The sequence below is a fragment of the Zeugodacus cucurbitae genome, chromosome 6, assembly GCF_028554725.1.
Source record: "Zeugodacus cucurbitae isolate PBARC_wt_2022May chromosome 6, idZeuCucr1.2, whole genome shotgun sequence".
NCBI lineage: Eukaryota > Metazoa > Arthropoda > Insecta > Diptera > Tephritidae > Zeugodacus > Zeugodacus cucurbitae.
This window is the reverse complement of record NC_071671.1, coordinates 46,267,668-46,283,005: the sequence shown is the minus strand read 5'-3', so window position 1 is coordinate 46,283,005 and position 15,338 is coordinate 46,267,668. Positions and strand designations below refer to the sequence as shown.

Genomic DNA, 15,338 nt, shown 5'->3' with positions numbered 1-15,338 from the left:
ATAGTTTTCAAATATAAGCTAAATGGAGACTCCCTCCCATATTACGAGTGTCGACTTGCAGTAGATAATCCATTACTAGCGTTACTGTAAGTCACGGTCCCTCGATTAACCAGATATTTTTCAGCCATTAGAAATTCTGACGATCAAGTAACATAATAAATTAAAATATAATCGACTCATTCGACTGGAGTCTATTCTAATGCCAGTCGACACACGCAATAGGAGTGTATGCTAGAGCTCATGTGGATATCCGGAAAGTAAAGTTTAATATAAAACAAACTGTCTCTCGAATTCGTAAAAGTGTAGATTAACGGATTTCAAATGAAACCAAAACAACTTTTGATTCCAAAAATTTGTGGGAATTGATTTCATTTACAAAGCTCAGCTCAATGTTTAATAAAAAGGCTACATAACATACTGTTTCTACTGGAATTTACTACAAGATATACCTTATAGGATCAGTAAATGGCGACTATATACATATGTAAGTACATATATCTTTTAGGCTATGGTCAATTTTAAATGCGAGTTAATTAGGTTGATTCATGTTATATAGAAAACACCTTCCGAGTCGATTTATTTAAATGCCAGCCAATTTGCCTAGATTAATAAAGATGTTAACATCCTATCCGATAGCTTTCAAGATGTAAGAGCAGAGGCCCAGTGACGAAGAGTGAAGACAAGTTTTGAAGAAGAATTTTATAGATGTTGTGTCAAAGGATAGGGTAACTTATTGAAAATATTATGATGCTTGTTGTTATTACTTTGTGTATTGATTGAGTATCCCTGTTCTAAAAAATTACTCGGTAGTAAGTTTCAAAATCATTTTGAAACTATTAAGAAAACCGTGAAATCACTTTGAGGCTTTTGACAATTAAAAGTATTAAGTTGTGGAAGGTTGATTTTATGGAAATGAATGACAGGCATGTGTTCAATAATTATACAACAGCTATCTTTCATATGAACGTTAACTACTTTTCACGCCGAAGAAAGTATTTATAACCATTATTATTGTCACACAAATAATTTCAACCTCTGAAAATTTTGTAGAAATATGCGAACAGTTAAAATAACTTTATTTTATTTATTATGTAAAGTCTGACAATTTATAAAAATTAAAAAATTAAAGATTATTTTTATTGCATAACCGAAAATGAAAGCAGTCATAAAATCAATCACTGGGCATAATTTTCACACTGTGAGCAATTTAAGTTGTCTAATATGAACATAAAAATAAAACCAACTTAAATGTATGCACACTCGAAATCTGCAATTCACTTTAGATTTTTATAGTTGCATCACTCGGCAGTTGCCAGATTTCACTAGCAAATTGCAAGCAATATACTTTATAACGAACATAAAATGCAGCAACGGATGTGGGTTGCCATGGCAAGCGAATTGCTGAATGCACGGGGCAAAAGTTGCGCTTTTGTTTACATTTTTCTATTTTTTTTATTTTCATATAGAATTTTTTTTGTTTCTTTACAAAAAACTTCAAACTGTGAAAACTTTATAAGAGGCACACTTATGCCACACCCACTCCACACATATTCGCACACTTTGGCAACACCGTAGTCACTATGCGCTACCATTTAAACGGTGAGGTACGAGCTGGGAGCGGGGTGGCCTACAAATAATCGGCAACTAAAAGTTGGTCCATGCGGCGGCACTTGAGCGTGCGCACGCTCCAACGTCTAGTCGCGGCGTGTCCAAGTGTCGAAGTGGCTGTCTGCCAGTCCCGTCTACGCTTGTTTTGTCTACTTTGCACCGGCCCCTGCCGACTGTCTGCAGCCAATAATGATGCAAATTTTCGCAAGAAATCGCATAAAGTGCAAACAAAAGATTGAAATAAAAGCAGGAAATTACAGAAAAAAAAAAAATCAAACCAAAAAGAAGATTGGAAAACTTAGTATCTGCCACTTGACACTACTTCGTTAGTTGCGCCTTCACTTGGCGACTGGCGGCTGGCGACTCCGTCTTTACTGCCCCTTTCACTTTTGTTGCCTAGTCGGACGTGTTGCATACTCACAGCCTAAGCCAGTCTACGTTAACTTTATAACAGTTTGGCAAAGTTTTGTTGCTTGTTTTTGTTGTCGTAAAATAATAACAAATTTTATTTTAATTTCACTTAATTTTTTTTTTGTTTTTGGTTTGAAAGTACTTTTAGTGCTTTATTTACTGCCTCGCTTATTGTTGCTTCACTTGTTGCCTTTTTGTTATTGTTTTTTGCATTATTTTTTTGTAAATTTTCCAGTCACATTTAGTGACATTCTCTGTTCACTTTTTGCCAGTACAGTCGTTCACCAAAGTAGCTCGCCTGTCAGCAACTTCTGCAACTTACTTCCGCTGCATCTTTATTAGCGCTTATCTTGCCATTTTTATGTTCGAAATTTTGCGTTACTTCAATCTACTTATTGTCTTACGATCATTTCTTGTCAGTTTCGTAAACAGTTTGTATGTGTGTGTGTGAATTTTCACTAAAAACTACTTGTTTTCATCGTTAATTTGTAAATATGTTTATGAAAATTCCATTTCAAGTTTCAAAGTGGCCTAACAAGGAATACAATGAGTGCTGAGAAGTTTTTCTTTATCTCCTGATTTGAATGGAGAAAAGTTTTTATGAATCCAACTTAAGGAGAGCTTTATTTAGTTACTGTATGGGAAAAATGCAACGAGACTCAAAATAATATTTTCAATGCATATTTACAAAATAAAATCGATGAATGTCGGAAGGTCGTGTAACATGAAGCTAACCCACCCTAAGGTTAAAAGATTGGCCTAGCGTTTTTAAGAGGTAAACGAAGGCTGTTATAGTCATTTAAGTCTAGATTAAAGTATTAGTTCTGAAAGGAAAGTATTAGTCCTCTCCTTGAAGTTGAACTTCTCTATAAGATTATTTTAATTTAAAATGTTTGATACTTTTGAAGAGCTCAGAGATCTCTTGATTCTAAAGTTCAATCTAAAAAACTATGAAAATTCTAATATCAATGTTTGATATGGTATAACCAATCACCAGTTCTGGTCATCCACATCTGGGATATCATATATCACCGCAAAATCCATATTAATATTATAAATGCGAAAGTAACTCTGCCTGTCTGTTACTCTTTCACGCCTAACCGGCTGAACGGATTTTGATGAAATTTGGTATGGTGATAGATGATAACTAATCACGCCATCGTTCTTAGGGGGTAGGCAGTAGGCAGATAACTAAATTGAGTTAGTGATTTTTAGTCGTTTTTGTTGGGACTTTTGCTCTTTCACGTCGGCTGAACGGATTTTGATGAAAGTTTGTAAGGTAGATGGTTATCTAAAAATGGATATAAGATCAAAATGATTACGTCATCGTACTTAGGGGGTAGGAAGTAGACAGAAAACTGAATTGAGTTAGTGATTTTTTTATGGTTTTTGCTGGGCGTTTTGCTCTATCATGTTCCGGACGAAGTCGCGGGTAAATGCTAGTAATAATATATATAAGACAACACTTGCTTTATACGAGAATAAATTCCCATCTTTTATGGTCAATTATGGTCAAGCCAAAGGAAAGATTCTTCTTATTAAAGTCGTCTTTAGAACATTGCTTATTAAAGAGAGAGCCATCTTCCGCATCGACTGTTTTAGTCGACATTATGAACTACATATGCTTCAGATTTTTTGGCGTTGAGTTTTTGGTTAATATAATCCAATCTCCGATGTTAAAGATCCCTCAAACTGTATGTGTATGGTAAGATATTTGAATACCCTCCATTAAAAATATTCAATATTCCAAATTAAAGGAAGTCAAAGAGATACACAACGTCGTGTTGGATTATAATATAAGAGATTCCGTTCCTACATTTTCTCAGAGTGACCAATGGAGGGGTCAGTAACTAACATGTGGTAATGTAGAGCACAATGGGCCTAATAATGGCCCAAGTGCGGCCGCTTGCGGTCAGGCTCTCTTCGCCTCCCTTTTCAACCAACTATAATGTGGACTTCACTGATACGGCGACTTTATTATTCTTCTATAAAGGAAATGAAATTATTGTTTGTTTCTTTGATGGAACTGAGTAGTACATTAATTCTTAGACAAAAAAAAATCTGGAATAAGACAAGGTCTTACCAAAATTTTAGTTGGAAAAGGCCTAGTGCTTATTCTAGTAAATTTTGGCCTGTTTGACTCAATTAAAGACTTGCTGGTGTGTTCTAAAAAACTAAGTCCTTAAAAACAATAACAATTAGTATGCAATACAACTTAAAACTTTAACAAATTTTCTTCAGCGCTCATTAAATTCAACTAAAAATAGTTTCGACATACTATTTTATAAATATATATGTAACTATATTACAAAAGCAACTCACCCCCTTGCATGGTCGCTCGTCGGAAAGTAAACGCACAGCGCCACGTCCCAATGCTTCACGTTTCCTTTGTGCCGAAAATATGCGCAGCTCCTTGCGCTCCTCATCGCTCAGTGAGTGACAGTAGCGCACCTACAAAAAAGAGAAAGAGAAAACAATGAGAGTGGCGGGTATGAGTATTAGGAAATTGTAGTAAATTTTAATTAAAAATACACTTGCACGTCCTCAACTGACGCGACAATGACGTTGAATTTGAAGACAAAGTCGAAGCCGAAAGAAGTGAATACGAAGTCACAAGTCGCCGCTGAAGTAAGAATTACAATGTCAAAGTTTTTTAATCTTACAAGTGAGTACAAGTGAAAAGGAAAAACTTTTGAAAGGTTTCATTTTCACATTTGCACAATGCGTTTTAACTACCGACGTGTTTTTAAATAGTTTTTTTTTCGTCCTCCTCTCATGTTCATTTTCATTTTATTGTCTGCGATTTCAGTCAGCTATTGTTGGCGGCCGCCGCAACCATTTTCAGTTTTTCGTTGGCTTTTGAAGCCAATTTGTTCCTCTTCTTAATTTCAAATGTGTTTACAGTCGTCGAATTGTCTTTTTTCGCGTTAGTATGTGAGAGCTACTTGTACATGGTTGCGCACTTACCTCATTATCTTGCGGCGGCAATTGATGCAGTAACTGCTTGACGCGATACTTTTCGCCGGCACTGTTCACATAGGGCACCTTATCGTCGGGTAATTGTGAGAAGTAAAAACGTACCTGGAATACAATATGAATTATATTAGGATTATTTATGAAAACTCTAAAAAGCAAACAATTAGTTAGCTTATCCAACATATTTCTTATTAAAAGATACAAAAATTAAAATTTTCTGCACAATTGTCTCTTACACTAAGGTAATCAACTAGACTTGCCTTGAGTATTGGATATTATGCGTGTATTTTATTTCCCCTGATCCCTGTTCAGAGATCCATAACCCTGGATTCGGTAATCAATAAGTGATAAGCTCAACAATAATTGGTTCCCTTTCTACCGGGCAACAATTTGGTCGTAGAATATATAAGACTATAATCAAGAAAGCGTAAACACTTTCATATAAGGTCTGAAGGTCTCTGTTGGGATTATTTAAAATATATTTTATCTACAAACCTCACCTTCAAAGACTAAGTATTGCACTTAGAGCAAGACTAGGTCCGGCTCGGGTAAGTTCAAAACTTCTTAACTCAACTCAAATGTACACACATAATTTGATATTATCAGAATTCCAATATTATCAGAATATATGATAAATGCACCTGCCACGTTGATAAGATCGTGTTCGGCGACTTCAACGCCAAAGTGGGCAAGGAAGGCATATTTGGGTCGACAGTCGTAAAATGAAGCCTCCACAACCTTGGACAACGGAGAGGCTTGTAGATTTCAACGCGTCACGTAACATGGTAGTTTGTAGCACCGGAAGGTTACAAATGGCACAAATTAAAAAAAAAAAACACAGATAAAAGCCATATTAGCATCGTCCTAACCACCTTATTCGGAACATTTGGAACTCTCTAGTTTTCTCAAAACTTCATTTCTACTTCAGGAAATTAATAGATTTATGTCAACAAAAATGTGTAGAAAAGATCCATATCGATTAAGGGTGAATGTTTGAACAATAAAACTAACCATTGGCTTTGATGACATTCATTTAGTTATACAAATTTTACCTCTCTTAACTCAATTTCAAATAAATTGCAAAAACGTTTAACTTTTATCCATCACATTTTCCTCCATTTCTCTTATATCCACCTCAAAATTTTTAACGTTTTTGCATGCTATCAAGCTTTGCTTTCTCCCGTCGGAAACAAGGTATTAAAAATCAAAATATCGTTTTAGCTCTTTATAAATTCGCTACAATTAATCTAATCAAATACCAAGCATGGCAATATTTATAGCATGACATTTCTCACTTAACCCGAACGCCATAAAATGAAAACTTCCTAAATTTGTAACGAATCGCTTCCTACACGTTCGCACATAATCGCTACGCGCTGAAATGTTGGAGCAGCAGCCGCAACAGTGGCTGAACAACAGCGAAATTAATAAAATTGTACACGCAGCAGTCACAACACTTTCACTCGGCCAACTAAGCCAATTCACCGCAACCACCAAAGTGCGCTTGAGCTGCAATTAACTCTGGTTTTGGTCATCTGCGACCGAAAACCGTATAGGCCAACAACACCAATATATTTTACAGTTATCTATTTGGTTCAAAGTGTCAGCGCACCATAACAAGCACAGCAGCATAACAACAACAACAATAATAACCAAGTCCACCGCTGCACGTCGCAGCTGCGTGTTGCACCCCAGGCGCCCGTTAGCTTTTCATGCGTCATCTATCTTTCTCCACCCAGACCATTGACGCCATACAACATGCGCGACCAAGCCGCTTATCTGTCCAACCAGTCAGTGTTGCCACAAAGCATTTTCGCTAGTCTGGCAAAATTTTTAGTTTTGCAACCTCAGTCGCCTCACCACCCCACTACTAACTACTACATGGGAAATATTTGCCACAAAAAATAGTTGCACACAAGTTAGAAGTCAAATGGCACAAAAACAGCATAAAAATAAAAGAAAGCAACAACAACATGCCAAAAATGTTATTAATTGCTTGGTTGTCCGCAGTCGGAAAATGTCGTTCGAATCACGCTGCAAACGAAATTAAATGGAGTGGACAACGTCAATCGCGCGGTTGCTTCGCTCAACTGCATTTAGCTGAACTAACGGTATAATAAATAGTTGCGTATGTGTGTGTGTTTGTTGTGAGACAGCGCTGAGTGTTGTGTGCGCGTTGTTTCCGTCATTGCGGCGAAAACAGGTGCGGAATAACGCGTAAGCGTGTAAAAATCGTAAATGTCATGCTGAGTAATGGATTTACTAGTTGGAAACTGAATGCAGTGATTTTGTTTTAATTTTCTTTTTTAATCTAATGGAATTGAAAATAACACTCTTTAATAGATAATTATAATGAGACCGTTCATATAAATATAACAAGCTTCGATTACATCTGATGTGTATTTTGGAAATAGAAAAAAATAACTCTTTCACGATTTAGAATATTTTAGATTTTTAGTATCAAAATTTACAGAATGATAACTGAGCTTTACAAGCAGTTGGCTTTAGTTAACCAGTTTCGTATCTAGACTTAAGACATACTTCATGAGTTCACCTCACGGTCAAAATCAACACACGTTTGTTCGTTGTTCCTAAAAAAGAACTAATAAAGTAAGATCCCTAACACTTTATAGTCATTTCGCACAGGAGTTATTTGTTCAATTAACCGGCCTTTGCTCGATTAAAGCGCTGATTTAGATCAATTTACCATAGAAACTAAATTCATATTTAATCGAATACAAATCCAGCTGTAAATTTGGCAATGTTGTTTGATAAAAATGCAGTAATGCAACTCTACAGTTAACTGACCAAGCTGGAAATTTGGTTGTTGTTATTGATAAAATAGCCATCATCTAATGAAATTTACCAACTTCTTATAAACAGCAAACAAAAGAAATGTTTAACAGTTGAGTGTTAATCGAGCAAACGGTTATGTGAAAGGCAAAAACTGGTTTCTCAATTATAACCTTAATGTACTAAAATAATTTGGCAGTGCGAAAGGCTATTATTCTTCAGGCCAATTGGCTGGAATTGATGCTATCCGCCACAATGTGACAAGTTCGAGGCGGTTTGTCGATATATGAGGATCTCACTGTCAGTACTTAGTGCTCCTTGGCATCACAAAGAACTGGAGTTCTTAGCTCGTGACACTTGTCGTGCGGAAAAGCTTTATGTAGGAAGCTGAGTTGAAATCATTTCGGCACTTTCTCCTCCAATCTGCAGCTTTCATCAGACCGAGGTTGAAACATATCGGTAGGCACACCTTCGACGAACCCAGTGAACTGACTCGCATTGATATTAGCCGACTTAATATATTTGTGAAAAAACGCTAAGCGCTTTGCCGATACCTGACGGTCGTACTGATGCAGAGTTGGGAGTATTTTCGTTGGCATCACAAACGACCATAATTTTTAACTGTCCAGAATTGTGAGATCCGACCCGAAACTATACTTTTCACTATATACCCTCAACCCAAATTATGTAGAAAAAATCTATCTATAGAAGAAATATTGCGCCCCATTGATGTATTTTCGAACGGAACTCTAATTGATCGGTTTCGAAGAACATTATTGGAAACTGAATCAAAAACTTATGAAAGAAGTTGAGATGTAGTTTGTTTTACAAAGCAAAATTAGAATAATAAATACTTAACTTTGTATTCTTGGAATTTTGCTTGAAGTCGATGTGAAAGCTTTCATAATTTCAACATCTTGGAGAATATCAAAATAATATAATGCAACAAGTGAACTAATTAAAGCTATAAGGGTTGCCAACCAGCAAAAATAAATATTAAACAAAACGATTAACTTAATGCAGTCATGAACTGGGAACAGGTTTTGGCATACCATACAATTAATTTAATTGAGCATGCCGATTTAATACAAATTTAATCACAATAAAGTAATTAATTATTACATTTAGGCAAATTATTAATGTATTTATAAAATGTATCACTAAAGATCATTAAATTTCTTAGATAATTTATAAGAGAAATTATCTTATAAACACTTTTAATTGCCCAACAATTATTTCAAATAAAATCGAGAAATTGAATTAAGTAATCAAACTGAGATATGAATACAACATTTTTCCACACACCATTTGATTTTCAAATCATTTAACCGAAAGAAGTAAGTAATTAACGCCAAAATGGCCAAATGCCTGCAATAAGCTTATTTGGCGATTAACCAATACCTACAAGCGCTTATATGGCAACAGATACGATTCAATACTAATTACATTAATCAACTCCAAATATCTTTAATTTCAAATGAAAAGCAATTATTTAGCGAGTGGTTTGGCTGTGCGAAAATAAAAAATCAATGAAAAAAGTTGAAGCGATGTTATGCCAGCAATGCTAGGCAATAATTGGAGATTACGAAAATGCCGCCGCCAACAACTAACATGAGATTAACAAAAGTGCACAATTAATTACCGACAATTTCGATCAGAAATCGAAAATGATTGCAATCTTCGAAATGCTTCGCAATTACGAAGCGCAAAACATACGAAAATCTCCTTAAAAGCGCGCAAAGCTTGTAAAATAGTTGTAAATATCTGAGCTATGCTGACATAAACGTATAGAAATTGTATTTATGGATTATGTCTACTGTATATATGTATATGTGTGTATATGTATTGGTGGTATGGGAGGTTTTCCAACGAATACCATTTTACGGCCACTTTTGTTGTTGTGGCGTCTAATGAACATGAATTGTTACACGTTGCCCAAAAACATTTAAGCTTGCAACACCCGACGATAATGTTGCATGTGTGCCAGCAACAACAACACCAGGCATGCAGCTGGCAGTTGCAACTTGCAACTTTTTAATGGATTTAATGGCTAAAGTAAGAGTAAAGTGCATGTGCAGTTAAAAAGAGAAGATAAAACTCGTCAGCGTGTGTTTATTTTGTTGCTGCAGAAAAAATCCATGAAAATCAGCGAAACGAAAGCAAAAGTGGTAAAAAAATTTTATTATCATTTTTTATGTTCAAAAAATGCCAGAAAAAACTGAAAACATGCTGTTATGCCAGTATTCAGCGCCTTTGTGGCATGCCGCATAGCGCACTCGTGGCATGTGTGCCATTTTGTGGCATTTGCTGCAATCCAAGCGGGACAATAAAAAAGTGAAAACGCGCCACTTTCGATTTGAGGCTGTCTACACAACAAAAACAATAACAGAAAAATGAAAATTTTGAAAAGTTGCGACGGAAAGAGTTCATAAAAGTCAATTGCAGTTGTGGTTGGCTTCATAGCTTTATCAAGATTTTATGTCCTTATCGGTATTCGCCTCGCCGTTTGACCATATGATTGGTATTACCTGACGCGCATGCGGAATATTGGTTAGTAGACTTGCAGAAGTTTTTGAAGCATGTGTTTGAGGTTCAATATTTGTCAGTACTAGAAAAACGTTTAGGGTTTCAAAGTTTTGAGGGGCAGTTTACCAACTGAGCAGTTGTTTGATTTAGAACCTTCGCATTAATGATGATCGTTTCTTTCTAATGTTAGTCCAGAGTCCATATCTTGCCCGAAATTACATCTCGAAGATTATTTTTGCTAAAGCGCCGTGTGACCGCAATTGATCTCTGATTTGAACCAAGTACATTGGACTAACTAAGATATGAGATTCTAATGATGTTCAAGTGTCCTTTGACTAATATTCGATAGAACTGGTGTAAAAAGAGAATGAAATATGGTCTCCAAAGAGTCTGTAGTTCGGGTCCATTCTGGTTACGCAAATCCTTCTGTCGTGGAAGAACTGTATATTCCTTATATCTCCTTAACTTTATATTGATCAAATATGGTTAATTATATTACAGTTTAATAAGTTTCCTCTATAGTGAGTCAAATTCTCTACCTATTTTTTCTAAAGAATCTTGGAAAATCTGAACTTCAGATTTAGAGATCGCCAAGTCAAACATGTACATATGTCCCAATTGCTGTGAATATAGGTAAGGGTTCTATTCGAATACTTCTTCCAGGGATATGTTGAACTTTCGACTTCAGTTAAGGAGTTTAGAACAGTACTTGGACTTTTTAGCTGTTATTAGTACTTGGAGAATGTAAGTAATACATGTCATTCAGACTGTCTAGTAGTTCCAGTAAGAGGATTTATAGTATGCCCTTTGATGCTGCACAGAATATTATTAATCGTAAAGAGTACGGGTGATTAATGAAAATAACTATTTCTTTTCAACCAGTCTGTACAGGATCCGATAGTGGTTTTTAATTCTATTTTTGACCGTATTCATTACCTCTGGTATCACTCCAAGCTGTGGCTTTCGCCAAATATTTATCAAACACATAGAAAAACGCATTCACTCACCTGATCCGGTCGCAGGCCCGGCGGCACCCACGTATACTCTTCTAGCGCACAACCGCTATCATCGTCCGACTGCGAATTGCGCTGAAATTCCAGCTGTTGCTGATGATGCTGGTGCTGATGGTACGCGGCCGTCTTGTAGTTGGCGGCGCGCAGCGGTGATGAAATCGAACTGAGTGGCAAGGATGGTGGCGGCGCTTGGCAGCGACGTTGTAGTGGCGCTACAAAATGTTGCGGCGTTGTGCTGTTGCTGCTGCCACCGCCATTGCTGGTGCTGCTCGAGGATGCCTCCAAATTGCTGACAGTGGTCGGTGTGGGTGTGGCGGCTGTGGAAGAGTTTGGCGTGGCACGGTCCAAATTGTTGAGTGCCGTTATTTGTAGTACAGCTGGCGGTTGTTGTTGCGGTTCCGTTGGAGATGGTGCAAGATTTTGCGTTTGTGCAATTGCTATTTCTGGCTGCAATTGCTCATATTCGGGTAGATGTCCACCGGTCGCTTCCAGCTGCAGCAATTCACTTTCGGTTTGTGTGTAATAATTGGTCGGCTGTTGCATGGTGACTTCGAGTAGCAATTGCTGATGAGCTAACGAGGTGTAGCTGGCTTGCTGGAGGGATTGTGTTTCCCACGTGTTGGGCGTGCTGCAAATGAAAACGAGTGAAAAAGTAGGTGTGAAATGAATTGAGCAATATGGGTGTATTTCTTATCAGTTGAATTATATAACAGATAATTTGTTTTGAAACTCTTTTTATTTTCAAGAAAAGTGATACATATATACTAGGGACTACATATAATGACTGAGACTTTATATGTTATTTCAGATACCAGAGTCTCATCACACATAAGTTTATATTTAATTATTTAATTAGATTTATTTATCTGTTAAATAAATTCACAGAGCACAGTAATAAACTTGTAAAATTTTAAAGTTCAAATCCGGATGTCCGTCTGTCCGTCCGTGCAAGCTGTAACTTGAGTAAAACTTGAGATATCTTAATGAAACTTGGAACACGTATTCCTTGGCACCATAAGAAGGTTAAGTTCGAAAATGGGCGGAATCGGACCACTGCCACGCCCACAAAATGGCGATAACCAAAAACACATAAAGAGCTATAGCTTAGCCATAAATAAAGTTATGAAAATAAAATTTGGAACATAGGATCGCATTAGAGAGGGGCACATTTGAATGTAATTTTTTTGGAAAGGTGGGTGTGACCCCGCCCCCAAATAGGTTTTTTGTATATATCTTGCAAACCAATAAAGCTATATAAACCAAACTTTCTGCAGTCGTTTCTTTTAGCCGTTTCCTTATACAGTCCAAAAATGAAAGAAGTCGGATAATAACCACGCCCACCTCCCATACAAAGGTTAGGTTGAAAATGACTAAAAGTGCGTTAACTCAATAACGAGAAACGTCAGTAACGCCAAATTTCACATAAGAAATGGCAGAAGGAAGCTGCGCTGAGATTTTTGTACAAAATGGAAGATGAACGTGGCGTCGCTTACTTATGGGTCAAAAACCATATCTCAAGAACTACTCGACAGATTCGAATGAAATTCGGTATATAATATTTTCTTGACACCCTGATGACACTGGTGGAATATTGGCGAAATTGGTTCACAATTACGCCTACTTCCCATATAACTCAATTTTGAATCCTTCTGATTCTTTCACTTTATAATGTATACATAAGGAACCGATAAAGATAGCGAAATAAAACTTTACACAAATACTGTATTTGAGCTGTGACATCACTTGTGGAAAAATTGTCAAAATCGGACTATGACTTTTCAAGGCCCCTGATATCAAACATGAAGAACTCAGTGCCTAAGGGTAATTTTTCACCGAAATTATAGGTAAATCTCTAAATAAATTGCGATAGTATAAAATGTTCGGTTGCACCCGAACTTAGCCTTTCCTTACTTGTTTACTTATGACTCCATCTCCCGTAAAAAATTGGTTTGGTCCAATACCCAGCAAAAAAGTCGACTTTGCCGTATAATGATCAATTAAGCAAATTCTTCAAAAGTTCAAAAGTAATACTAATACTCTAAATGACCATCACTATTGTCAGTAGATTCTAAACGAGCTTTTTTTAATTAATCATTGTCGTCATCGATTCGCCATTTCTCTACTCGTTCGTTTTGAACGCTCGTCTCTTATCAAAAAATTTTCTTGTAAACCTAACAACAAAGAATGAGAGTGCATTCGGATATCCCATAAAAGTAGAACAAGGACATTCTCAATGCTACCAAGTATTGTTTTACTTATTTAGACCAGTTTTATTATTGTATATAGCCCAGAAGTGATATTGAAATTGAAATGAAATGGAAATACAAATACAAATATGAATATAAAGAATTTTTTTTCCGAAAATACAAAACACCCGCTGTCCATCAGCGCTCTCGTTCTGGTATAACGTGTTCCTTTCCCTACCCTCTAAAGTGCGCAAAAGCGTAGATAGTTTATCTAACTTTAGTACTGCGATTTTGATGCGATCTAAATAGGACTTAAATGTAAGCAACATTATTATAAATCTTTCTGTTAATTGTTTTCCTACTTCGGATAAAGTTCCACACAATATGTGGTAAAGCTTTTTAGATAATCTACTACAACAACAATAAGTGGCATTAATATTTCTTCTAAATTATAATTCGTTGTGGAATTCCATTGGCATCCACCACATGTGATTTGCCAATTTTTCTCAACAGCGAAACTCATTTGCTACGCTCATCTAGAAAAGCCTGCGAAATGCAATTTGTGCAAATGCACGACGCGCATACTTTCGACTTTCAATCGAAGCGAAATTAGAATTTTTCACATTTGCCAGGAAAGTAATGTAAGGCATTTATATTTTTACGATTCTGTTGCTTTTGCATATTAGTTATTTGAGTCAGCAGCAGAAACTGGTAAACGCATTAAGTGGCACGAACTGCTGCATGCAAGAAGCAACATGTACATATGTGATCATACAATGCTTCGTATATTCAACTTGTTAAGAATGTTGTTTTCTTATTTATTTGATAGCGTTTTGATTATGAGGCTGCAAAGCATGCAGTTCCACACATATGTATATACATACATACATATATGTATAGATACATGCAAATGTGTATCTAAGCATAAAACGCAGCTGGTGCATATCCAAGCAACACCTTCTTTGCAAACACTTGTTAGTTTTGGATTTGGCTTTAAATGCTGCGCTTGCGTGCCTTTGGTTAATTTGTATTTGGTCAGCGACGCGCCACAAAACATGCGCAATTGCGCAGTGAAGTAAGTGGCAATGTTGCGCGGATACATAAATGTTGCAGCAACAACTAGAAGTGGTCAAGTCGTCTTGAGTTGCACTGTGAAGACCAGCAGTTGTTGTTGTTATTGTTATGGCTACTGCTGATGTTCAACCATGATTTTGTTGCTCTTACTGTTGTTGTTGTTGTTTTACACAAACCAATTTCACTGCGCACATATGGTACATGCGACGTGGGAACTTTCTCTCTACGGTATGTTGCCGATTCTTTATTTATATTTTTTTTTTGTTTTTTTGTTAGTGTTTTCGGTTTTATTTATGCGCCATTTTTCTTCTTCGTTCTGCCAGCTAGCTCATTTGAAATAAATTTGTAATTATTATCTCGTTGTTTTATGATTATTTACACACGTTTCGCTGACTTGGCACAAGAGTCTGACGCGTTGATTTGATGAATGGGCGTTGAGAAAGGCAAATGGTATATACATACATGGATTTCGAATTTTTCATTTCATATCTTAACAAATTAGCAGTGAAAACAAATCCGCCGCAATTAAAAGGTTTCTGCTCAACGCCTTTTTAGGCCATCAAATCACAGAATCACCAAGCCTTATCTCTTTCACTTTTATCAGTCCACCTGCGGCTACCGAATATAATAGTTACACTCGCGTGTGTAACGCTAACATGCATATGCCTCTGGATAGTTTAGTGCATAATTAATGACCGCATAAAATTAATCACTTTAATAGCTGTCAATATTTGAGTAGCTTAATGATGCT

General features: G+C 36.4%; 1 protein-coding gene across 1 annotated transcript in view; it reads right to left on the bottom strand.

Moving 5' to 3' along the window:
- The window catches only part of LOC105209879 (uncharacterized), a 69,270-nt gene that overhangs the window by 12,603 nt on the left and 41,329 nt on the right, over window positions 1–15,338 (bottom strand). The window contains exons 2-4 of the mRNA XM_011180528.2: window positions 11,322–11,955; window positions 4,987–5,100; window positions 4,342–4,470 (exon numbers count right to left, since the gene is read on the bottom strand). Of these exons, the coding sequence (XP_011178830.2) occupies window positions 4,342–4,470; window positions 4,987–5,100; window positions 11,322–11,955 (877 nt within the window). The remainder of the gene's footprint in view (window positions 1–4,341; window positions 4,471–4,986; window positions 5,101–11,321; window positions 11,956–15,338) is intronic.